Here is a 26867-nt window from a genome sequence, read left to right as displayed (position 1 = left end):
GAATAAACGATTTAAAGAAACTTAACTACTAAAAATACAAGATTCCTAAAAATACATTAAGGTGATAACAAACAAGAACAAACAGCATGGGTAGATGGAGTGAAGTAAGTACCACTCTTGGCTGAATAGTGAAAGTATAGGGAAACTGGAGCTTACGAGGAGCACTGAAGGCACCATATCTTCTTCAACTTGCTTTACTGTTTTCACAGACAGCTGATAGCATGTATATTTGTTTTTAACTATGCAATGAAGCTATGGTCTGTGTACCTGGTAGAAGAAAGCAGGTTTAATGTTCTGTAATAATAGCCTGAAATATTTAGTGGCTGCACTCCAACACTTCAGCCTCCCAATCAGAGCATCACAATTTTCCGTGACGTCCGCCGGAAAAAGAGAGGACGCAAACGCATGCGCAAACGCCGCAAGTAAAACAAAACAGATGCCACCACAAATCAGCGACAGTAAGACGTCACCGATATCAGCCAGCAACACTACCAGGCAGAGAGGAGTCTACATCTAGGGAAGAAGACCGAAAAGAAAGGCATAGACGACGACTTACCTAGACGGCCCTAGTTAGTTAGCTCCAAGATAAACATAGATATTCCGTCAGTCCAAAAAAAAAAAAAGTTTCCACAAAGAACCAACGTTTATCTGACACAGACGGTAAGTTAACTTACAGCTAGCATGAGTGGTTGTTTTGGAAGTTTTCTGAAGTGAACACAAACATAAAGTCGTATTTAATCTTAAATAAAGTGATTAGCCTCGACGTAGCTAACTAAATGGAAAATTGGCTTTAATTAGATACCGAGGATTAAAGAAATGTTAACACGTGTCGACCTAAACTTTTTATCGCCTGCGAGTGATGTAACGTTACGTTAAATAAAATTCACAACAGCTTCTCAATCTAACAATGACTTAAATGGGTTTTACTCCATTTTCTTCGCCGTCCTATAACAAAAATAAAAACGTTCTCTCTTTAATTAGGCCGACGTTAATCTACTAGCATCTGAAGACTTGCTCAAGTTATCTTGTGAGCTTTTATTCAGATTTCTCGATGTGTCTTTTTAACCGTCCTGGTTCGTGCAATTATTTTACATTGTAATACTCTCAAAGACATTGTGTTATTATTTTGCTGTGAAGATACACAGTTCGTCTGTGCTGGGAACAAAAACAAAGAACAGTTTCCTTGTTAGCATATGCTAACATTAGCTAGATCACGAGAATCTGCTCACACGGTTTATTGTGGCTAAGTAACGTTAGCACACGAGCAAGTGGACCCAAACTATGTATATTGTATGGCTTTCTTTTAACTTGAAGTTTTATAACTCGATGCACATAGGTTGGTGTCCATGCTGCCCGGTGCCATGTAACCTGAAGTTAGCTCATTTAACAGAGAAGATGTTTAGCAGCAGCCATTAGCTTGCTAGCATGACTCAGTGGATTTGTGGAGAAGCGACACGGCTGTGGCCCGGTGTTTGTAAAGGACTGCAACCGACAATGACTGCTTAAAACAACCCCCACTTAGGATATCTGACTAGAAATGTATGTATGTTATTGAGCCTCGGGGCAATGCTTGACAACAACTTGGGGCCAGAGGCTGATTTTTGGCTTTTTTCTCGCTGATAAGCATACTCTGCTCTGTATGCGATCTACAGGTGTTGTGCTGATTTTTGTGCCCATATCAGAATCTGCCCCACTAGTCTAAACTATGTATGGGGTTGGGCAGCCTCTGTCTTTATCACATGTTCTTCTCTTGGGTAAGAAAGCTGATGGTATTTTTGACAACTGAACATCTTCTATACAAAATGTGGCATCATACCCACTCAGTTTGAAGGACTCCTTGGGTTTCCTTACAAGCTAAATGTAACTCTTATTATTTAGTTTTGATGGCATTTGTTGGAAATTATATTGCAATTATATTTTTGTATTGTTCTTTTGGCTGGATTGATGTGTTTTAATATAACCACAAGATGGTGTCATAATGTGCAAAGCAAACACAGGTGGCAATGCAGGTGATACAGATGATAGTTTGATTACCAAATGATGTGATTATCCTATAGGACGCCTTGTAATGTTTACAAATGTAAAAAAAAAAGTGGTTTTCAACCCAGTATTCCTGTTTGGCTCCTGATGAAGGCTTAAGTCAAAATGTTGGGCTTTAATTCAGCACAATGCTGTTTTAAATAAAGCAGAAATTGATGAAATGAACAAGTCTTGTGTGCGTCCTCCTCCTCCAACTAGGACTCTCGAGGTTAACTATAAATAGATGTGTTCCCAGTCTTACTGTATTGAGGTAGCACGCGTGTGTGTGTGAGCCTTTGAGATCACTGTGTCACATTGCACTCCTGTGACAGAGCAAAGCCATCATACACTAGTCCATGTGAGCACTGCAGTCTGCAGGCACACACACACACACACGTGAAGGGAACAGATTGCAGTGATGACTGTGTTTATCAGAGTGAACCTCTGATGCATTTTACCGGAAACTTGAATTTTGTTTTTGTGAATACTACCCTCATGTTTCTCAAATGACTAAAACCAGTCTCTGGCCCCTCAAGTGGTATCCTCACAAGTTCCTTCTAAATACAGGTAATTAAGAGGATGATGCAAGTTCATGTCAACTTGAGTAACTTCCTGGAGAAGAGACGAGTCACATGCTGTGTTCTAATTTGGAAAAAGCACTAATTATATCAATATTGGCTAAACATCTTGGTTTGTAAACCTTCCCCTACAGGTCTAATTGTGACAAAGGAGGTGTGCAGGAGCTTTTATAGTCTAAGATTAGTATAGTATCTTAGTACTCAGTGTAAGATTTAAAGTCCTCATACTGGTAAAATGACACTACAGGTTTTTTTTAAAGATCTTACTTTGAGGAATATAACAAAACAAAAGAAGTCAAAGTTTTCAAATGTTGTCTACACAACCATCAGCTGAAAAATTTTAGACTACTTTGCTTAAATAAAGTAATATTGTTGTTTGTTGACTTTGTGCAAATAAGAATACGATGTTCTGTTAATTACATTAAGTAGCTCAGCAGGTGAACAAGCCAAAGTCAGATGTGAGCGTGTGTTGATGCCTGTTAGGTTTAATAACAGCTCATAATCATTAACAATAATTGTGTTGAGTTGCACAAGAGGTGTGCGTGATTTAGTGAAGCAGAAAGACTCAGCAGCAAAGGTAAAATTACACTGTTCTGAACTGTGATTTACAGATTATTTGTTTCAATCTGCAAATACAGATAAAGTTAAACATGTAGAGATAGCAGAGGCTGATTCAGGCATTAACTCATTGATTTAATGTTAATTCTGTGAGTCACTTCATGATATGCTAAAATGAAACTCTGCTGTTGTCGGGTTTCTTTTGCTCTTTGTGAGGGAGGAAAGTCCACTCTGTAACATCCCTTTAGCTGATTGCATCACGTCAATTTCAAGAATTGCATTCTGCCAGACAAAGGGAAATTCTGGTATTTGTCAACCTGGACCCTATTTTCCCATCATTTTGGATCTAAGTGACTAATGGGGATAATCATTTTTGGAATCGGTCCAGTACTGAGCAAGAGCACTTCAGCCGGCAGCCGCAAAATGGATTGCAGTGTCATCCTTGGGGGCAATTGCGCCTGTCTTTGTACCTCCGCTGTTTGTTTTTGCCACTGACAGGCTCAGATTGTTATTAAAAGTGTCTGACAACAAAAGTAAACACAGGAACTAGCCCCCTGTAGCAGCATTATGGCTAACTGCAAAGGGATCTATATCCGGGGCAGCTTGCCGGCTAACTGAACCACCCACATATTCATCTGTGCACGCTGGTCTGTTTATTCGTATGAGGCTGGCTTTCACAGAGGTTGGACTGTAAGGAAACTAAAACACTAAGTGCAGTGATGGATTATCCCGTGGACTAAGGAAACTAAAAAGCTGCCCCGGAAATAGATACTTATGCAGTTAGCCATAATGCTGCCACTGGAGGTTTCATTTACATTTTAGTAAGATGGTGAAAAGCTTTTTATTTATTCTGTAGGTCTATTTATCAATTTTTCAGGTCTGTTTTTGTTGTTTGTGTATTGGCCACACAGACCCTCAATGGCGTGTGTCTTTGTTTGTGTCTCCAGGTCAACTCACCAGGCGGCAGACATCGCTATGGCCCAGGAGACCAATCAGAGCCCAGTTCCTATGCTCTGTGCCACCGGCTGTGGTTTCTATGGCAACCCTAGGACTAATGGCATGTGCTCTGTGTGCCACAAGGAGCACCTGTCAAGACAGAACAATGGAGGAGTCAGTTCTCTGAGTGCTGTGGGTAAGACCTGCTGTGTCTGTCACAGGTTTTTTTTTTTTTTTGTTTCCACGTACACACAGGAAATAAATCCCAACCTCTGTCTGCAGCTGCACCTTTGTCCCCAGCATCTGACTCTGACATGTGGTGAAATTATCTCCCTCAGGCAGCAGCAGCGGCCCCACAGCTGAGGCTTCTGCCATCCAGAGGTTAGAGGCCACCTTGAACAATGCTGCAGCTGCTGCAGTCGCCGCAGCAGAGGTGGCAGCTGAGGCTGCTTCGGCTGAGGCTGCTGCCGCTGAAGCTCTCAGGTGAGGATCCACTCAGGTCGTGAGTACATTGTTGACAGTCATTAGCAGCTTCCAAGGGGAGCTGACATTTTTTAAAACATTTTACACTTCTGTAATATTCTGATTCTGTAATATTCTAATTTTCTTCCTGTTTGCAGTGGGGTTTCAACAGCCATTGCTGTAACAAAACAGATGACTGAGATGAGTCTCTCCTGTGAGGAGAAAGGAGCATCAGGGAGCAAAGTAGAGCTCACAGAGCCAGGTGGGTGCTAAAAAACGGACCTGTTATTTATCACAGGATATATACTGAGCCAGTTTATTGGGATACAGTGTACAACAGTCCACTACATAATAATAATGTGAATCTTGTGATGTTGGGCCTTTGTTTTCACTGTCAGATGTTTACAGTTGGGTGATATCATGCTTTGTACTGTAAGATTATCAAAATTTGGTTTCTAGTGTGTTATCCTTTTCTTTAATATCTGGGGTCGTATTTGACCAATCAGGACAAAGTTGTCAATCAGTGAGTAAGACTGTTCATTGGATTAGTCAAAAACATTCCAATCCAGTTACTTCATGTATAAACGCCATAAAGTTTACTGTATCACAACAGATGAAGATAGAACTTGGAATAAAAAATTGCATATTTTCCCTAATTACATACACAAGGGGGGTTTGTAGATAGAGAAATGCTTTATAAGGTGTTCCAGCACCTACTTAATTGAGATTTTTTTTGTTCTGTCTGCAGTGGTGAATCAGCCCACAGTCTCGACCTCCCATCCCTCCACTGCTGGCAGTGAAGACTCCAAAGCCCCAGAGCCCCCCAAACCCAAGAAGAACCGTTGCTTTATGTGCCGCAAAAAGGTTGGCCTTACAGGTAAGAGACAACACGATCACTGATTTAATGTTAGTAGAAACAGGATCAAAGGGTTGTTCCTGTTCAAGCTGAAAACTGAAACTTTTTTCACTTAAAACTTGGCAATATAGTTATTTACAAGGTCGAGTGTTTTTATGTAATCAGGTGTTAGGAGCGCTTTTTGCCATTTTTGTCACACATCAAAGTCTACAGCAGAATGTGAAGAGTGGAATCCTTGCAATGGTTGATATTTTTAAAAAAAGTCTGTCATCACACTCTTCTGCAGCAGATGTAAAAATGAAGCATGTTTCAAAGAGCCAAAACGGAGAAAGGCACAAAGATGAGCGTACATGCTGATTCATTAATTATTGATTTCAGGTTTCAAGTTTTTCAGGAAGTTGAGGTTCCTTTTTTTTGTGGGTTTTACAACATTTTTAAGAAAGTTCCTGCCAAAAATACAGCAGAAAGCATCAGTTAAGTTTATGTCTTTAGTGTTTAAAAATACAGATATGTTTCAGTACTAGTTAGTCAGGCTATTTTACAGGGAGCAATGATTCACTAGAGCTTATATTCTATTACATCCTCCAACATTAAAACTCTTTTTCCTGAAAATGTATCTTCACACACACACGGTGCAGTATTTAAGGGAGTCAACAGTGCATCAGGCCGTCTACACTTAGGAATGTTTTAACCGTTGTTAGCACTTGTTATTGATTTGACTCGGTCTGTGCTCTTCTGTGGCATTTCAGGTTTTGACTGCCGCTGTGGAAATCTGTTCTGTGGACTTCACCGTTACTCCGACAAGCACAACTGTCCATACGACTACAAAGCGGAAGCTGCTGCCAAGATTCGCAAAGAGAACCCTGTGGTTGTCGCTGACAAGATCCAGAGAATATGAAGAGAACTCTACAGTTTGACTTTGAATACTGGGAGTGATCGGCTTATAAAAAAAAAAAAAGGACTTGAGCCCAACCTTCTTCCTGAAGGACCTGTTTTCTTCTTGTTTGTTACACAGTCCGGACTTTTTTCCCAGTGCATGAAAGTTAACTTATATTTTCAGCTTTCATTCTTGTTTGTGTGAGTTTAACACTTTTGGAAGGTGGTATTGAACAAACAATGTGTGAATGGGAGGTTGGGGAGGGCATGAGTGCAGGGAGGGGGGGGGGGGGTCTATATTATTTGATGTGACGGAGGGAGATTTCTGAAGAAAAAGTCATCGTAGAAAAAGCTGTTGATGGTTACTCAGTCTGTTTTGTGATCACCTGAGGTTGCTTGAACTCTGCTTTGAAAGACCCCGGACACTCTGGCCTGTTTGAACTCTCAGACTGTTACTGCTGTTGGCTGACGGCGCCATCTCAGCCGTGCTTGCTCTCTGCTGGCTTGAGTAGCAAAGTGGATATCTGTCTTTTTTCTTTTTTTTTTTTGGCCTCCACCTAACTCTGTGAGTTCAGAGTTAAAACCCTCCTGACTTTGCGTCCTAGAAAGTTTTTATCAACCTGAAATGCTTCTCTGTGCCACCGGAATCTCGTCCATTCTGGCCCGCCCACTACACACAGCTCCGACATCTTGCTGAAGAGAGACTTTGAAAAAGAGACTTTGTCGCTAGCCTTTTCTCGCTGGCTCATATTCTTTCCCTCCTGCTGTGTGTGTGTGTGTGTGTGTGTGTTTGTGTGTGTGTGTGTGGCACGAGAAACACAACGTAGTTTGACAGTTTACGTCTTTATCTTGGGCTGAATGCTGTGAGCCGCTCTGTTCTGGGATCTGGATTGCAGGCACGTCAGTGTCTTGCTTTTTTAGGTCTTTGAAACCATCCACTGAGGTCACCTGACCGTTTCTCCGATTCTGTTAACATTTGTTTCCTTTTTGTTCATGAAAATCAGTGTGTATGCTGTGTGTTGTTGTATGACAAGTAGCCTAAACTTGTATTACTTTTTGCCTTTGGAAGGGTTTAGCCCCACTAATATTTTCATCTTTTACTTCACTATTGAATGTTTTCTTCTATTTTTAATGTGAGCTGACAAACGTTGGGAGTGTTGGACTGTTGCATACTGTGTATCGAAGACGTGTGTGTGTGTGTGTGTGTGTGTGTGTGTGTGTGTGTGTTTGTGGGGGTAGATGTGTTGATGGCTGGTGACTGAAAATCGTATGAGGTTAAGTGGTTGTGTGCAGCAGTGACTTAGTGAGACGTGTGGTCGTAGGTTAATTTCCATTTCGTTGATTTTTTTTTTTTTTTTTTTTTGGTCTGGCTGCTTAATCTGTGTGTTTTGTTTTTTTACCCTTTAGTTATGCAAGTTTGTACAAACATCTTTATTTATATACTGCAGTGCGCATAATCTTCCAATTATACAGAATAAATTGTATGATGTAAATAAATTATGTTCACAAATATAACATCAAGAATTCTGGACCCTTCATTTCAATATGCCAGTGTCTGCCAGTTCAGACTAAAATGAAGATTAACATCATCCTGAATGTTGACCTCTTTTATAATATATACTACTTCATATACTGTAGTGGTGTTTTACAATATCTACTGTTAACTGGAAGAAGGTGATGAATTGTAAAGTTCGGAACAGCCAACCCTGAGGAAAAACTTAGTCAATCTGCTTTTATCTGGCAGTTTTGGAAGTTGTGGTTTTCCTGAATGTTCTAAAAGAGGAGAAATCTTACCCTGCACACTAAAACTGCAGATTTAAGCCATTAAAGGTAATCTGTGGAGTTTGACCTCCAGTAGCACTATGGAGCTTTTCTTTTTTTTTTTTGGGTTCTGGTTTTGTTTGTCTCATGCAGGCAAAATACAGGATTTAAAATACTTTTCAAAATTGGCTTTGCAAATGTTTTATGAAGAAGGAAACACTCACCACTTTTGTTAGTCCTCAAGGATACACACAATGTGTTGTGGTGACTCATAATGCAAACATAACTTTTGTTTGTTTACGAGAAGAGTCCACTGGAGCGCCTTTAATGTTCAGTCATCAACCACTGTGGTTATACAAATCTACATCAAACAAAATTTACATAGGTGACAAATGATCATATTTCTTTTTAAAGACACGTCAAGTCAATTTTAAATACATATTTGTTTGATAGTTTGCTTGGATGATTTTTTTTACTCGTGTTTTTCTTTGAAAATCTTTTTTTATTGAATCTTTCTGCAAGAAGATTCAACAATACACAAAACATATCTCTTTAGTGTCCATATCCACCTCAACTCAATGTCCAATACCTTCTTATAAAACCCACGCTTCCATCTCACTGTCCGAATTCTGCAATATGAATATGTAAAATAGATAAAAATTCAGATAGTCAAATAAGAGGTGGCAGTTGTAGTCATGATATCAAGAAATCCAGGCTTATATAACAAGACAGTCACAACATGCAGTCTAAACCAACACAGTCACAAACATACAGTACACCATAACGCAAATACACAACATACACTCATATGTCACATCATTAAACCACAGTTTCTAATGATGCATAAACCGAACTGTCGTCCTCCTTCACAGGTTCAGATGTTCAGCACAACATCCAGCTGACATTTCCAGGCTGCTGTCTGTCAGTTTATGTTGCACAGCGCTGTGCTTCCATGTGACTCGTGTCTCTGCTGTGGAAACAAGATCTGCTGCAGAGAGAGAGCGTGGCCTCGGGTCACGTTATGACACCCTGCCTCACCATGATGACTGTATGTTTAGATACACACACACACACGTGCGGAGTGTACTCTTTCACCGGCACGAGAAGCACATGGTGTTCCTCTGTCAGTCAGCCCCCTCCCACGAGAAATAGTAGAAATGCTTCCTCAAATAATCTTCTGACTACTAGCACAGAAGTAAACACCGACCACCCACAGCTTTCATCTTATCAGTGTTTACATGGAAAAAACTAGCAACACATGAAGGTATAACATATAATTAATGGAACACACTCATTAAACTGGATGAAATTCACTTTATGAATTATGCAAAAGCAAACAAGTATTTCATATTTGTTCTTCCCGTAGTTAGTTAAATAATTTTATTCACCATCAACACAAAATCACTATGCAGATTTTTTAAAATAATAATGAATAATAATATAAATGAAATCAAGCTGTTAACAGTTAGTCACACTAAAGAAAAGAAAACTAGTAAACATGGTAGTACAGTTATACTTGAATGAAGTTGATCCTCGTGATAAGTGTCTACTTCAGATGTGTGCTGGTGGTATTTTATGACCCTTAAACTACGAAGTAGCAGCTGCTGCTGTCACTGTAGTGAAAACTGTTAAGTCTCCTACAGTGGAAATTCACCAAAAGTACCAGTGCTGCATTCTACAAAAATAAAGCTATTGAGTAAACTCACTATCCACCTCTTTGCATAATAACTACATCTGCACGCAGATTGTGTGAACCTCCATTTCCTTTTGCATGCAACCTCAGTTCTGTGTATACTGTAGATGTGTGTACAGTAAAACCCTGAAGGGGAACCGAGCAGCACACTTATTAGCAGAAAATGTATACACAAGAAAACAATGTTGATGAAGGCTTTAATTAGGGTTCAGATAAAGGTCAGTAAGATTTTGAGCTTGTGAAAGAATGTCCAGGAAACAGTTACCCTTTGTAAACTCTGCATGGGGAATTCAAGTTTGTGAATGTGTAGAAACAATCTGTAGCTGAATAAAATTACAGTATTTCTATGCAGAGGCTCTGTGTCCTGAGGGAGAGCAGTTTTTTGGGCTGAATTCTTACTTCAGCATGCTAACATGCTCTGAATGACACAGCTAACATGCTAATGGTTAGCAGGTATACTGTTTACCAAATGTGACATATTACCTTTAGCCTGTTAGCATTCTAGCAACATTTGAATGCAGCTGATGTACAACTGAGGCTGATGGGAATGTCATCAGTGTTTGCTGGTATTTGGTGAAGAACAAATCTGTTTTTTGATGTGATGGTGGCAATAGATGAAAAGTTAAGGGACTACTTAAATGGTAATAATTCATCCAGAGGGCGACATGATTGTCTGCCACAAATTTCATAGCAACGCATCCAATAGTTGTTGAGATATTTCAGTCTGAACCAAAGGGGTGGACTGACTGACTGAGTCAGAATCAGCCGCAGGGAGGTTACACAAAGAAAGACACAAATGCTCTTGTGAACATCTGACTATAGATGTTAAGTAGAAAACCATGGAATCACTCCCTTTCACATTTAAAAGCTGTTTTCTACAACCACAAATCTTTTCTACACATTCACAAGTTTTCACAAACTTAATCTTATTGACTTTTATTTGATCCCATATATAATTTTCTGATCATTCAGTTTCACACCTTTCACCTCTGCAGTGCCTGTGATTGTCAGAAACATAAAGAAGAAATTTTAAATACATTTTCACACAAATGAATATGACCTCTCAAAATCTGTAGAACAGCTCATTTATTCAGTGATGCACAGTTAGTTGGATGTTTTTGGTGGATCTTTTTTTTTTTTTTTTTTTGGTGAATAACCACTAGGTGGCATAACAAACATCCTATTTAACCTGTGTGACAAAACAAAAATCCAAACATGAATTTAAACTAAAACTTATTGTGCAGTTGGTGTAAAATTATTGAACTCTTGAAGAAAAACACAAAAATATAAATTAAGATCATTCAGCCTTAACATTGTAAATTGTTTGGTAACCATAAATAAATAAAACTCTGTATTATTATACAGCCAGCGCTGTTTGTACAATGCAATTATAGTGTAGAAGCAGTCATACATGTAAACAGATAGTATTTACATTATCTTATTAAAGTTTACAGTTTTTAATATTTACAGCTCTGGCTGTCAAAGGCAACACATGCAAAATTTTACCATGAAAAGTTTAAGTTGAATATCTTTTAATATTTCAGTCATTACATTAACACACACAGGCACGCACACATGCATACCCACTTGTGTCATTCTGTCACAGATGTGCAGTAATATTACAGCAAGACCAGATCCATTAACTTTTAATTGCTCATGCATCTTTCATTGTGACTGTGCATGAAATATTGATTTAGAAAGATCTGACGGTTTTTTAGACATGCAGGTGTTTAGAAATTCGTGTCAAGACCACAAATGTGGTCAATGTTGGCTGTTTTTGCAAGCTTTTGTAAACAGAACTGCTTTCTTGCAGCACTGCAAAAATAACACACCACCCATGGGCATTATGAACACAAAACATAGCTGATTAAACACCAAGTGATTTTGTTCATTTAATTATTTTCAGCCCACACAAATGCTTTGAAATGTTTAGATGAATCATCATCATCACTGCACAGTAATACTGTTTTGGGGCCTGGTCAGACCAAGTAAGCAGTTTTAGGGAAAATGATAGCTTTTAGGCTACATAGTAGATTCATTACTAAGAAAAAATCTAAATGCACGGATCAATAATGGAATAATGGATGGACAGTACCTCTATTTATTTATGCTCATTACTGTTTATCTCTTTCTATTTCTTGATTATACCTTTCTTGTTATAATATATGGTGTGGTTTATGATTCATGACTCAGTACTGTTGTATAGACGTTCCTTTTCATTGATATGTATATAACCATACAAAACTGCCAACACAAACAGTTGGAGCAAAAGGAAAACATCCCACCAACAATCCATCAACATAGATGACCAACACATATATATTAATATATACAATGTGTATGTGAACAGGTTTGCTCATAGTGACGAGGAGTTGGTGGAGAGCAAAACAGAGCTAAAATAAGTGAATATTAAATATAACATTCATCAGACACGGCCAGAAACACGACTCAAAATGCATAATAATGTTGCTCTGCTGGATGTGTGAATGCTGTGAATTGAAGCCCCCAAGTGGCCAAAAAACAGTCAATGCAGTTTTAAAAGAAAAAAGAAGAAATGAAGAAAGGACAGAAATAACTCCATACCCTCCCCCCACCAACCACTGTTTGTGGTATACACATTTATATACACATACTGTATATAGCCTCATATAAATTTGCTATTAAAGTATGTCATGAAAATTTCTTATGTTATGAAACCTTAAATAATGCCCATTTAAGTATTAGTTTGTTGTGTGTAGTGTCAGTTCATGCTCACCTAAAGATTTACAGTAGTGTTGGAGGATCTAACTGTGTTAAAAATGTATTTGGCTCTCAAGCAATATCTGACCAGATGTCTCATCTTCACCACACACACCTGTACAAAGGTGATCCATGTGTCACCTGTGGGAGCTGATGACTGTGTAAAAAAATCATTTTGGAAAATTAGCTCTACTCTATTATTCAATGAAGTGTTTCTCTGCACAGTTTCCAGCTCTGCACACACAGGCAGCTGCTGTCAGTCTGCTGCAGGTCGGCTCATTCGAAACCTGCTGCAATTTGATCAAAGACGAAACAAAACAAAAAATACTGCAGCTACAAGGTCAGCTCAGGGTATTTAATGCTTGCCTAATGGGCCTTGCATGAAGAAACCTAAACCTTCATTAAATCTTAAAGCTGTCTAGTCTTCTTGTGTTAATGTGTGTATGTGTGTGTGTGTGTGTGTGTGTGGTCTCCAATAACAAGAGGAGTGAGAGTGTCTCCATCTCTTTGGATAATGGAGTCCTTTGGCCATTTATTAAAAGCAAAGCAGGACACAGTAGTTAAGTCTAGCTAAATAGAGCAACTCTGAACTTCTAAGAATCAATGTTGGCCTGATGTGAACTGTTGGTGTGACCCACACCTCTATATCAGCACTTCAATATAGTAATAATAATAATAATATAATAATAATATAATAATAGTAATAAAATATATATGCCCCAGCTCCTCCTAACAAAGCCCACATGCTTAATAAGCCGCAATGTATCATCTTTGGTTTCCAGAAATTACTGCACCCATCTGAGAACCACTCCTGAGAGTGGGTCACATGCAGCAGTCGTCATAGTGACGGCATTGTGAGATACCTGAGTTTGGTGCTGGCAGGGAGCCGAGACAGAGGAGAGCCAACCTGTTGGGGGGGAAGTCTGGGCGAACGCCGCAGAGGACAAAGAGGATAGAAACTTCTTATTTTTCATCATGCCGAGAAAAAGTGATGCAGCTTTAGTGGAAGAAGGTGAGTTGAAGGTTTAGATGACTGGAGGATTCATTTGCTGTGTCGCTGTTATAATGATGTACGTTGTGTAAGTTATACCTATGTATGAGGCAGCCTGGTCCTTTTAGAAGAAGAAAATGTTTTCCCAGATCAAAACAAATTTGTAAGAATCATTTGTGTTGTGAAATGTACATTTCATTAACTTTGAATCTGAATCTGATCGTATGTGTGTTTTGTCATACAGCTTTATGACCACTTACATACAGATGTCATAAAACATTATATGCTTCAATGACAGAGATGTGGACTCAAATCATGTGACTTTTGGTGACTTTTCCTACTATAGGAACTTAACGAAATATAACATAGTGTGTAGCCATTGTCACAGGTTCAGCCATTGTTTCTACTAGTCTCCACACATGACGGGGACGAGTTCCTTGAACTAAATTTGGGTGCTGCTCAGGTGGTACTACAGTAAATGCAAGTTCCCGGTACTTTCATGGCTGTTCTGTGTCTGGTCAAGTCGAGATATCAGTGAGGACCATATTGGTGGACTGACCTACTGACAGACACACCAACATTGCCATCCCTAGAGCGATCCTTGTACTGAATTTGATCATTGTTAATTGTGCAGAATTATAATGTTTGGCGTTACATGTGCTCAAGGTCTGTTGAGCTGGTTGAATATTTGATTGTTGATGTGTTGTTTTTGTTTGTTCTTCCTCAGTTGGGATAGATGTAGATGCGGATATAAGCGACAGTGATGGTGAGAGGATGAAACAGCATTTCATGGAACTGATTAAAACAAAAATAATAGTCTAGAGTTGAATCCAATTCTCCGAATCCAAAATGTGTGATTCATTTGCTCTTAATGTAGACGGCGCCACCCAGAGAAGAGGGAACAGGAGGCAGGCAGCTGGGAGAGGAGGTGCAAAGGGAAGAGGCCGTGGTAAAAAACCAGCCAGTGAGGACGAGGATGATGAAGATGAGGAGGAGGCTCCCAGGAAAGGCAGGAGAGCAAACAACAAGAAGCCGACCAAGAAACGTGGTGGTGATGATGATGAGGATGAGAGCGAGGATGAGGCCCCTAAGAGGAAGCGAGGAGGAGCGGCCAATAAGAAGAAGAAAGGAGGCAAAGCCCAGGACAGTGAGGAGGAGGACAGTGATGTGGGGAAAGGAAAGAAGGGAAAGAAGGGAGGAGGGAAGAAAGGAGGGAAAGAGGAGGAGGACAGTAAGGGTAAGAAGGGGGATGCCAAAGGAAAGGACAAGGGGAAAGACAAGGACAATGACAAAGACAAGAAGAAGAAGAAGAAAAAGGACGACAGGTAAAGCAAATGAAACTACACTGTAAGGAATCAGATACCTACCTAACTGAGTTATTGTAACACTGCTTTTAAATTACTTTAATTGACAACTTAATTGCCAATACACAATAACAACAAAATCTGAAGCCCTGGTAGTGATCCCTACAAGGCGCACTGTTCATTACACCAATATGTGAGTGTTAATTCTACTATTCTTAAATCCCTACTATTAGGAAAAAAGACATTTGTTCGTCTAAGAATGTGCTCAGTAAATTAAATAGCAATCTGCATGTTGAAGTGAGCAAAGATTACATTTTGTTCTGAGAGGAAAACTAATGGAGTGTCCCAAAAGAAAAGGGTTCATCTTCTGTGGAGCATGAAAATGCTCAGTAAATAGCATGCTTATTTGCCCATTAGATTTTGATTTCGTCTTGCTGGATAGATCAGGGTGGTCAACCAAATCATTACGACTCAAGAGAATATGAATATCCACCAAAAAATGAATGGAAATCTGGACAGAAGTCTTCAGCAGCTTGTATAAAAAGTTGACATTTTTGGTCTGAGGATGGGTGCTATCAGAATAAATTTGGTACATGCACTTATGGTGCCCAGATGACATATCCTCTAGCGCCACTATGAGGTTGATATTTGTGGTTTGAGTGAAATTCCTTAACAACTCGGACATTCATGCTCCCCTCAGTATGAACTGTAATAACTTTGATCTTTTATGATCCCCTGATTTTCCCTCACATTTAGCAAACTTTAGCATGCTAACATGTTAAACTAACATGGTGAATGTGGTAAACATTATACTTGCTGAAAAGCAGCATTTTAGAATTGGTATTGTGAGTGTGCCTCACAGAGCTGCTAGCATAGTTGTTTGCTTTATCTGAATATTTTTTAGACAACTGAAGTGGTAAAATGACGAGGTAATTTACAAGAAAAAAAGCTTGGATAAATAGTTCTATCCTGTTAATCATCTTGCGGGCCCTCAAATGTATTTCGTGATACCTGATATTCACCTGAAAATCTGCATATTAAATTATATATCCATATCAAACAGATAAATCACTCCTATTTATTTCAACAAACTCCCTCCCTCCTTCTTTCTCCATCTGCCTTTTCTCCTGCAGTTCATCTGATTCCAACTCGAACTCTGACGAGGAAGAGGAGTCCATGTCAGAAGGAGAGATGGCCCGGCTGATGGAGGAGGTGGAGGAGAAGAAGAAACTGATTGCTAATATCAGGAACAAGCCATGGAGGATGAAGCGGAGGCTCGTACACCTGAAGTAATCTCCTGTCATCTGTCTCGTTTTCCAGCTTGAGATGTAAAAAATAAATCATATGCAGTTCATTCAGTTCAGTTCGTAGGTGGAATATTTTGGGATCATTTCATCTACCTTCATCTACCTGTCAGAAGTGTTCAAAAGGTTCACATGTGACCTTGTCTCTTCACAGGGAAGCTCAAGAATTTGTGGATAAGTTTGAAGGAGCTTTGGGCAAAGGAAAAGGCAGAAAGTGGTACGCCTACAAAGTGATGATGACAAAGGTTAGGAACAAAATGCCTCCTTTCTATTTTACCCTCGGCTTCATGCTTGTGGGGGTGTTTTTTCAGTCTTTTTTGTTGTTGTTTTTTAAATCTCAGAAATGGATCAAGTTCCAGAGGGATTTTGAGAATTTCAGAACATCCTGTATCCCATGGGAGAGGAAGATCAAAGAGGTGGAAAGTAAGTTATGTTTACAGCACAGCTGAGTTTACCAGATGAACAGCGACTCCTAGTGGACAGATGCTGAATTTAAAATATTCTAATATCCTCAGGTCATTTTGGGTCATCTGTGGCATCTTACTTTATCTTCCTGCGCTGGATGTACGGCATGAACCTTGTCCTTTTTGGATTCACTTTTGGACTGGTGGTCATCCCTGAGGTGAAATGATGCTGGACAACATGCTTAATAATGATAATTAAAATCCATTCATGATGCATTAAAGTATGAAATAGTTACAGTATAAAATAGTTAAAATAAAAATAAACAAAAATCTAGATAAACAATAAATATGTACATGAAGTTTTATTCTTATGTTTTATTTAATTTCTTCTGTTTTGCAGGTTCTGATGGGTCTTCCTTATGGATCCATCCCCAGGAAGACTGTACCTCGAGGAGAACAGGACACTGCTCAGGACTACTCTGTCCTCATGGACTTCAACGTGAGTCTCACTTATACTATAGATGATGTTTTTGAAGCTTTTTTTATTAGTGTGTCATGCATATAAATGTCCCCAACGCTGATGAGGCCCACAAGACACTACAATAATATAAACCAGATTCAGAACGCAGCACATACTTTTTCAAATGATACTACAAAGAGACCAAAAATAAAGAATACTAGTTCACATAACATTCACAAGCAGTTTTACACACCTTTATGTCTAAACAGACAAACAAAATTCACAGGTTACTAACAAAGCATATATAATAGTAACCCACTAGAGAAATCAAAGTAAAGACACACCAGAAAGTCATTCTTGCCTTCTTTTTGCTTTTGAGCCAAATTAGCAAATGTAATCACATCAAATAAAATAAATAAATACATTTCATATATACAGTGCATCACCTGTATACGAGAATATTTAAGGGCTCTGTTGAGCCATTTCATGCAAAATTGACACTCTTAAATGATCATAGTTTGTACAAAACAGAAGAAAATGAGACTCAATTCTACTTTTTCCAACAACTTTTTCACACAATTCACACATTCTCTTTCCCTTCTGAATATTTTAGAATGCCAGATGTAATACATACCCTTCATTTTACTGTATATTCAACCTTTCCAAAGCATCTTGGCTAAATGACAGCACAGCTGTGTTTCCCAAACCAACACAGACACTAAAGGAAGATGAGTGAGGAAAAGAGCAATGAAAAAACCTAATGATGGCATGTCTTCTTTTCTCAGGGATACTGCAAATATTCAGTCCTGTTTTATGGATATTACAACGACCAGAGGACCATCGGCTTGCTGAAGTTTAGGCTGCCTCTGTCCTACCTTATGGTTGGGATCGGTACATTCGGCTACAGCCTGATGGTCGTGATCCGCACGTGAGTCTGCAGTATAATAGGATGTACAGTTGCCTTTTGGATGTTTACTGTTAAACAAGTTAAATCAAGTACAAAAAAACCTCTCAGCCAGGCTGTTTCAGCTACAGCTGAGCAATGTCAGCAATGTTTTTTCATCAGAATGGCCAAGAACGCTGATGTTGGCGGTGGAGACGGAGAGGAAGGAGAGTTCACCTTCGCCTGGAAGATGTTCACCAGCTGGGATTACCTCATAGGCAACGCAGAGACTGCAGACAACAAGTACGCCTCCATCACCACCAGCTTCAAGGTAACCATGGCAACCGGCCACACAGACTGTCAGATGAAACATTTGTCCAGTCAGTTCATATAGGTTTATATTTTAAAGAATGATATGTTGAAATTCATTTCTTTCTATATGCTATAATAGAATATTGAACGTTACACTTATAGTTATGCTTTTACTGTCAATCCTGTACATTTTTTGACAAGAACAGGAGTCAATTGTGGACGAGCAGGAGAACCAGAAAGATGAGAACATTCACCTGCGGAGGTTCCTCAGAGTCCTGGCTAATTTCATGATCACCTGCAGCCTCGGTGGCAGCGGATACCTCATCTACTTCGTGGTGAAGAGGTCTCAGGAGTTTGCCAACAGGAATGACCTCAGCTGGTACGAGAAGAACGAGGTAATGATGGTCAGATGGCTCCAACGAAATACTTGATTTTGGAAATACTTACAGATACTGATCTTAATAAAGCTGACATTAGTATAGTTAATATCACTGCAACTCCTACTACTACTGCTGATATTACACCCAACAAAAGTAGAAAAGTCAAATAGAAATGAAAAAGTACTCACTTTTACAACAAAACAAGTGAGGTTTCTTACTATAACTACAATTACTAGTAATACTCTTGCTGCTAGTAGTACTGCTACTACTCCTGTTCACAGAACAATCTCAACCCAAGGTTCACCTACTTTCTTCTTCTGGGGCTTTCGAGCTCATCCCACAGTCTTCACAACAATGATGGAAAGTTTAAACATCTATAATTCAGTGGTGAGAGATGCTATATTTTCTTAAATTGTCCTGGCCCCCAATATGGCAAACAACCAGTACAATCACTTCATACAGGAGAAACTGTAAACAAAAAATAAACTGTGAAGGCCTACAAACAATCCTTACATGCAATAATGATAAAAAAAGATGCTCATGTTGTCACTAAATACTACTTCTAAAACTTTAAAAGAATATTTAAAAAGGTTAAAAAAAACTATGATGAAACCAAAAAATGCTGTAAAATTGAACTTCCCAAAGATTTCAAAGAAGGCAGCGAGTCTGCACAAGTAGATCAAACAAGACAAATGCATTTGCAGCAACTTTTTACTCATGATGCAATGCTGTAACATTAATTTCTTTTAACAAAACAAACAGTATGGGAAAGAAAAAGGCATCTGTATTAATAATATAACAGTGAGAAAGTATATAAAAATACTGAGATAAAAAGACACATATTGACAAATAAAAGTGTGTTGTCAGCTGTAATGAAGTAGATACATGAGGATGTCAGTGGTGACTCTGACCTGTTTGGTCCAGTTGGAGATCATCATGTCTCTGCTGGGTCTGGTGTGTCCTCCTCTGTTTGAGACCATCGCTGAGCTGGAGGACTACCATCCTCGAATCGCCCTCAAGTGGCAGCTGGGACGCATCTTTGCCCTCTTTTTGGGAAACCTCTACACATTTCTTTTTGCCCTGTTTGATGAGGTCAACACCAAGGTATGGCAGCAGTGTTTGTGTGTGTGTGTCTGGACAGATTTCTGATGGTTCCACATTTGCTACAAATTTGCTCCAAAGGCCTTTTTAATTTCAGTAGAAGCGCTGGGAATGAATTTCCTAATTTCCTGAAAAATAGTGTCTATAATGAGCAGTTTGCAACATGCTGAATGGATTTATGTGTCACTGCTGATTCATCACCTTGTCTGTGCCTCTCAGCTGGAAGAAGAGGAGTCCATTAAAAATGCCTCCATCTGGACCATGAAGGAGTACTACGCCAACTACTCACGCCTTGTCAACGACACCGAGGCCACCCCGCCCCCCATGGACCCTGCTGATGTCATCAGAGGACCCTGCTGGGAGACTGCTGTTGGCATAGTAATGAAACCCCCCCCCCCAACTATTTACATCTGGAATATAAGAAACAACATACATTATTTTCTGCTACATCTCATCAGTTAACATCAGTGCTGTTATTCTCTGCCAAAATTGGAAAATTATACAATTTCCTGCAGTAACTTGATTTATTTTAGGCAACATACATGCCAGTTTTACCTGGTTCACAGTCCAAAAAAACATCTGATTTTAGAATGAATAAAAGATGTTTTGACAGTGAAAACCACCACAGATGCAGAGAAATTCTCCAACTTCCTTTTAAAGAAATATAATAAGTATCAGATATGTGTTAAAATGAATCAATAACTTGACTCCGCAAGCAAGCTCTTCAGATTTTTCTTGACCCCTCACTTTGTGCTGTCTGTATTCCAGGAGTTTGTGAAGCTGACAGTGTCGGACATCCAGGTGACCTACCTGACCATCCTGATTGGTGACTTTGCCAGAGCTGTCATCGTCCGCTTCCTCAACTACTGTTGGTGCTGGGACCTGGAGGCTGGATTTGTAAGTCTGACGGCTGGAGCATTTTTGCTTCATAGTTAAATGAAACTGTTTACTTCAGGTGTAAATACAAAGTAGTCGGTCCATCATCACATCAACCCAATGTGAAAATTCCCATAATGCCACAAAACAGCACATCACCCCAGTATTCATATCCCTCCTCTGGCTCCCAGTTGCTGCCTGCATCGAATTCAAAACCTTGATGCTCGCTTACAAAACAGTAACTAAAACGGCTCCCATCTATCTGAACTCCCTCATTCAGGTCTATGGTCCCTCCCACTCACTACGCTCTGCCAATGAAAGGTGCCTGGTACCACCACCACAACAGGGCCTTAAGTCGCTAGCCAGACTCTTCTCTTCTGTAGTTCCCCGGTGGTGGAACAAGTAACCAAACTCCATTCAATCCGCAGAGTCCCTCTCGATCTCTAAGAAAAAGCTAAAGACCCAGCTCTTTCACAAACACCTCTGCGCCTCATGGACTCATAAAATAAAATTAAAAAAAACAAACAAAAAGATACTATTATCCACTTCTATGCACTCTATGCCTGCACTGCCTTTTGGCACCTACATCATATCAGACCTAAACACACTTGCGTGTTCTCTCCTGACTAGATCCTTGCTTGTGTTGTACTAACTCTCATGTGTACGTTGCTCTGGATAAAAGTGTCTGCTAAATGGAAATGTAACATTGTAACATTGTACTGTGAGAATATCTCCTGTGAAAAAGGCCTACTGTGCAATTATTGTTTAATTTTTACAGTGTGGGCATGTGAATCACCTGGTTGACAGTATAATATGCAGGTGGAACACATGGTGAACCCAACTGTTTAATTTAGAAATTAGCATTGATTATCACACTAACATGCTTGGTCATTAGCACATTTAAATCACACAAACAACTTTTTCATTGTAACAGATGCAGCTGTGTTCACTCTGCTACAAGATGCCTGTGTAACTCATAGTGATAAATGCAATCAGTACCTGAATAATCAGAGTAACACAAAAAACAGTTTTCACTTTTTGACTTGTTATATCAGTAAAACGCAGGTGTAATTAATAACTTTAACAATGCTTCAGTCCCATCATGTGAGACATTTCAGTGAGTGATCATCCACAATGTGAATACATTTTAGGCAAATAGAATGCAGTTGTTATTAATGTTATTAGTACCACCTGCTATTCTCCTGCTGCTCCTGCTATTACATGTCAAAATATCTGCTGTGAAAAAAGGGTGAACTTGTAAGATGACAGACCAAACTTTACTTATGAATCTAAGTATTGTTACGCCTTCACATGATTAACAGTTTGTTAAATTAATCAGTTTTCTTCTTCATAACTTTTAAAACTAGAACCAGCTTAACTGTGGATTAATGTGTTGTTGATGTGATGTCTTTATTATTTTTCTTGCAGATCTAAACCATTAATCAGTGCATCAAATCCAGTTCTCTGCCTACTGAACTGAGGACTTATTTAGCTGTTCTACTGAACGAGTTTAAACTTTGAAATTTAATTTTTTTCAGTAAATAGTAAGTAATCATCATCTCTCTATTCACTTCTAGCCGTCATATGGAGAGTTTGACATCAGTGGTAATGTTCTGGGATTGGTCTTTAATCAAGGGATGATCTGGTATGAACTTTGTTTTTATACAGACGCTACACACAATCAGTCACCAGTGTTTTCAGTAGTCCTGTGTGTGTGTGTGTGAGTTTTCATGCATGGATGTGTTGCTGCATATATCCCGTAACATTGAGAGGATAGATAATATCAATGATACTGCCATTATTCTGCATGTGTTATCAACAGCAATTTGAATACATCACTACTATTTACATGTTGTGGTGGGTTACACCTGATTGTAATCTAAAAGTAACATCACATTATTCTATGTCACCTGTATCCCCTTACTGTGTTACATTATGCCACAGTTTTTATTACATTATTATTGATGCATGTCAATGCTGTGCAAGCAATAGAACAGGACAGAAACCTTGAAAAACTGTGGATGAAGTTGTTCCGTGGGGCAAGCACCAGCAGTGTGTAGGCATCTTCTTCTTCTTCTTTTGGAAATGTCTTCTTCTGTCTTCTTCTCTCTCCAAAATTCCAACTGACCTCTGGTGGGCGTGGCCTAACACATTTTAGTTGATAACTCAGTTAGTAATTTGAACACTGTCAGTAAAATACCCATGTTAATGTGCAACCTTCATACCAAGTTCTGTACTAGTAAATGTCTGGACAAATAGCAATGATGAAAATCACATGTGGTGGGTTTAGGCTGCAATATTTCAGCTCAAACACAGTTTGTGATTGCTGTGAAACTTAAATGTTTCATCAGAAAAACTATTTACAACATTCCTACTAAGAGTTACATCAAATGATTGATTTAAGGCTAAAATGTGTAGATATTAGACACATTTCCAGAGAAAAATAGTAGAAACTCAGTTCAGACATTTAAATACTTACTTTGTAATGGCATTGTAATCAATCAAGCAGCATAAAATTTTACACAACATCTTGTCTCATGACATGATGCATGTTCTGGTGTGTTTCAGGATGGGGGCGTTTTATGCTCCTGGGCTGGTTGGCATCAATGTGCTCCGCCTCCTCAGCTCCATGTACTATCAGTGTTGGGCGGTGATGGCAACCAACGTCCCCCATGAGAGAGTCTTCAAGGCCTCCAAGTCCAACAACTTCTACATGGGTCTGCTCCTACTCATCCTCTTCCTCAGTCTGTTACCTGTCGTCTACACCATCATGACCCTGCCGCCCTCGTTTGACTGTGGACCCTTCAGGTAACAACAAATAAACAATGAACACGAGTGATATGAGTGAAATCACAAATGAGCATGTGACACGTTGATCCTGCTGATGTTTGCAGTGGGAAGGTGAAGATGTTTGATGTGATCATGGAGACGATTGACCTGGACCTGCCGGCCTTCATGGGGACGCTCTTCAGCTATGCAGCCAACCCGGGCCTCATCATACCAGCTGTTCTGCTCATGGTGTGAGTGTAGAGGAGACACACTGGATCACACACACACACACACACACACACACACACACACACACACACACACTTTACCCTTTGAACATAAATGAACTCTTTGATTTAATTTGAATAAATCCTTTTTTGCACATTCATATTTACACATCTCTGGACACATGCAAGTGCATGGATACAAAAATGAATTGTTGTTTGTAGTGTGTGTGGAAAAAGGTTGCAATCTTTATATGTTGCTTTTGTGGTCACTGAAACACAACAAATCCACAAGTCATCTCTGCTTTACAGACTGGCCATCTACTACCTGAACTCGGTGTCTGAGGCCTACAAAAACTCCAACATGGAGCTGAAGAAGAAGATGCAGATGGTGAATACAGATAACAGTAATGCACTCCAGTGGTCCCCAACTTTTTTGACTTGTGACCCTCTGAAATGAAGCCATTTCTACTTGCAACCCCAAATCCCAGGTTATGGCTTTATAGTGCAAGTGTGATTGGTAAGCAAAGAGAGATTTTTCCCTCTCATTTTTAAAAATAATGATTGTAGGTGCCCAGATGAGGCAAAAGTATCCAGTATTTCACAAGAAAAAAAGGTACACACATCCACCCACAAGAGAAATGTTTTTCTCTCTTATCCTTTAATCATCTTGTGACTCCTTAGATTCATCTTGTAGATGTGCTACAGTGAGAAAATGTCCCCTGCTGTTGTGAAATAATATTCTTTTTTGCCAAAATAAACCTAATAACAAAAAGAGAAGGGCAGATTTGTAATCTTATCATTGAAGTTTGCATCAGAGCCAACATTCACACCAACAGAGACAAAAGTACACAACACAGTTTGTACAGTGGAAACTTGCATGTACAGACCTTCAGCATTTTTTCCCCTGAAATTAAACAGTCCAAATACTTCACTAAACTGTACTGTTTTGAGAACCTTACTGGATCTTTGTATAACATTTCTTTGACATTACTTTGTATTACGCCCCCTCCTTTGTCTCTTCTGAGTGTCTGAATGTTTATCTCTTCCCTTGTTCTGTATAAAATTCTGCTATCCTCCTCCATCTCTCTCTGCCCAGGCTCGGGATGAAGAGAAGAACAGGAGGAACAACACGGACAGCACCAACCAGGTCATGAAAGACCTGGAGGACCTGCTGCCGAATCGCTCCCTCATCCCCCCTGCTCCTCCACCAGAGCCTGGTCAGTAAACTCCTGCACAGTCGATCACTCTGTGTGTGTATCTATTTGTGTGTCTACATTCCTATAGCATAATGGAAAAGTACAATTCCCTCTGTATATCGAACACCGATATGTTATTGGTGTCAGTCAAAACTGACTTGAAACTAGAAATCTGGAGATTCATTTGATTCATCATTTTGTTTCTCTGAACAGAAAAGGCACCAGAGAAGGATGCAAAGCCAACTAAGACGAAACCCGGGACAGCCGGTAAAGGTGTTAATTTGCAGAAAGATGTGGCTCTAGCATCACCCAACCCCAACGCTCGGGGGCCAGTGAGCCGGCCACCAGGGCCAAGAGGACCTGGACCAATGCCAGGTCCGGGTCCTGGTGCAGGACCGGGCCGAGGCCGTGGGAGAGGGCCTCCTCCAAGATAACAGTGTGAGAAAATCACAATTTTGCAGGCTGTGTTCATCCCTCAGATAATGTCTGTTAATTTCCCAACTGGAGACACAAACAGGCACTTGTGATTGTGGTATTTCACTCACAAGGACCTTCATTAGGACTTCATATTTACTTACTGACATCAACATCAACTCAGGTTATTTTGGAAAATTATAACTCTATAAACTGCAACCTACCATACAGTTTTAAAACACAGTGCTGTAAAAACCTCAATTTTGTTGAGCTAGTTATCATCACAATTCACAAAGGAAGACAGGAAAACCAGGTTGTTGATGTGTGTTTCTGCCCATGTGGGTCTCTAATGGGACCAAAGTGTCCAACCTTTTGGGCAAATTCAGGGCCCAAGTTGAACATCTTTTGGTTAGCACATGGTATAGACTTGGGTTACCACTGGTATATCAAGACACCTCAGTCAGTGCTAAATCAGTGCTCAAGGTATTTTTAAACTGTAGGTAGCCATAGCAACAGTACTTCAGATAACATAAGACACAACTTTATTTATCTCAAAATAAATTTTTGTGCCCCCAGATACTCAGTATATATTGAGCGTGAATTCTTGGAAACAGTAGTCTGACAAAACAACACTGCTAAGTACCTGTTTCTGGAGCTTTCAACCACATCTTATGGTCTTTCTCATCACCCACAAACAACTGCTTGTTATCACGTGACCAAAGTTACATACTTAGGTCATGTGATTATTTTTTTGTTTTGGTCAAACTCAGTATACATTGTATATATAATATTTCTAGTAAAATAGAATAAAACAAACATAAAAGTGGAATAAAATAAAAAATAATAAAGGGTGGTGCTAGTACAAATGACAATGCAACACATGAATGAGAGGTTACTAGGTTACATATGACAGAGAGAGAAAGATAGAAATAGAAAGTCTGAATAGGAAAGTGCATGACCATTCAATGGGAAACTGGAAATGGATCAGCCTGTTACTAAACTGTGGGGGGCCTAACTGGAATATGTGCAAGTGATGAACAGTTTTCTCATTGAACTTTGAAATCACTGACCAGGAAACATGATGACTTAACTGATTTTAGGTGTCCAGACACACTGTAAAGTAAATGGAAGAGGGTAGCTTGGATATCTTGAATTTAATGTCAGTATGTTAATAATGTAAATTAAGCATATTTTCATACTTTTACAATATGATATCGGTATCACATCCATATACAACTAAATCTGTTTATGTATTGTAGGAAATTACAGTGTGTGATCATGTCTGATGTGTCAGTTATTGATTTTCAACACATCTGTGCCTCTGGCCTTCTTTATTTTCTCTTACATGTACACTGACTTTGTAATTATGGTATGATTCTGCCTTTGCAATAAAGTTTAAAATCTTTAAATAACATATTTTATTTTATTTAACATTTATTGTTTTGTTTATAGCCTGTCATGGGTGTGGGTAAAAGGTAGCAAGAAAGTCCAGGGCCATCTGATGGACAGGTGGAGAATGGCAAAACCAAGGGAAGAGAAAATGTGGGGCTGAATGCAGAGGGACAGAGGAAGAATGGGCAAAGGAAACCCAATAAACAGGGCTGCAGCAGGAATCATGACAATATTCTTTTATTCTTATTGTATCTATTATATTTTAGTTTAGTTTATTTTATTTCTAGTTTTTTATTTTCTTGAAACCACTGAGGGCAGGGAGTAACTCAGAGGATGATCAAGTGAAAAAAAAAATCAAAAAATAACAATTAAGAAC

General features: G+C 39.3%; 2 protein-coding genes and 1 long non-coding RNA gene across 3 annotated transcripts; 2 read left to right on the top strand and 1 right to left on the bottom strand.

Moving 5' to 3' along the window:
* The first annotated feature begins 407 nt into the window (after positions 1-407).
* zfand5b (zinc finger, AN1-type domain 5b) lies at positions 408-6567 on the top strand. The gene is made up of 6 exons (XM_042396100.1): positions 408-660; positions 4103-4287; positions 4430-4574; positions 4712-4815; positions 5302-5430; positions 6159-6567. Exons 2-6 carry the CDS (start codon positions 4131-4133, stop codon positions 6305-6307), a joined length of 684 nt encoding a protein of 227 aa, XP_042252034.1. The 5' UTR covers positions 408-660; positions 4103-4130; the 3' UTR covers positions 6308-6567.
* A 6852-nt stretch (positions 6568-13419) lies between these two features.
* On the top strand, positions 13420-26444 carry tmc2a (transmembrane channel-like 2a). The gene is made up of 20 exons (XM_042395864.1): positions 13420-13490; positions 14197-14235; positions 14347-14794; positions 15907-16062; positions 16232-16322; positions 16419-16500; positions 16593-16699; positions 16882-16980; positions 17727-17869; positions 18008-18155; positions 18343-18531; positions 19441-19620; positions 19837-19995; positions 20386-20514; positions 22071-22138; positions 23062-23301; positions 23388-23513; positions 23799-23877; positions 24586-24706; positions 24899-26444. The coding sequence occupies exons 1-20, from the start codon at positions 13454-13456 to the stop codon at positions 25117-25119; spliced, it is 2862 nt and encodes a 953-aa protein (XP_042251798.1). The 5' UTR covers positions 13420-13453; the 3' UTR covers positions 25120-26444.
* LOC121885995 lies at positions 17182-19491 on the bottom strand. The gene is made up of 3 exons (XR_006092655.1): positions 19428-19491; positions 18391-18984; positions 17182-18181 (listed from the first exon to the last, which is right to left on the bottom strand). It is a non-coding gene; the product is annotated as an uncharacterized LOC121885995 (long non-coding RNA).
* Positions 26445-26867: the final 423 nt, after the last annotated feature.

The sequence above is a fragment of the Thunnus maccoyii genome, chromosome 19 (genome assembly GCF_910596095.1).
Source record: "Thunnus maccoyii chromosome 19, fThuMac1.1, whole genome shotgun sequence".
Lineage (NCBI taxonomy): Eukaryota > Metazoa > Chordata > Actinopteri > Scombriformes > Scombridae > Thunnus > Thunnus maccoyii.
The sequence above is the reverse complement of the archived record's forward strand: the minus strand, read 5'-3'. Positions and strand labels throughout refer to the sequence as shown.

Coding starts and splice junctions, on each gene's coding strand:
- zfand5b (XM_042396100.1), top strand. CDS start 4,131: ATGGCCCAGGAGACCAATCAGAGCCCAGTTCCTATGCTCTGTGCCACC. Junction 4,575..4,711: donor GCTGCCGCTGAAGCTCTCAG/GTGAGGATCCAC, acceptor TCCTGTTTGCAG/TGGGGTTTCAACAGCCATTG. Junction 4,816..5,301: donor AGTAGAGCTCACAGAGCCAG/GTGGGTGCTAAA, acceptor TTCTGTCTGCAG/TGGTGAATCAGCCCACAGTC.
- tmc2a (XM_042395864.1), top strand. CDS start 13,454: ATGCCGAGAAAAAGTGATGCAGCTTTAGTGGAAGAAG. Junction 14,236..14,346: donor GGATATAAGCGACAGTGATG/GTGAGAGGATGA, acceptor CTCTTAATGTAG/ACGGCGCCACCCAGAGAAGA. Junction 19,996..20,385: donor GGGAGACTGCTGTTGGCATA/GTAATGAAACCC, acceptor TCTGTATTCCAG/GAGTTTGTGAAGCTGACAGT.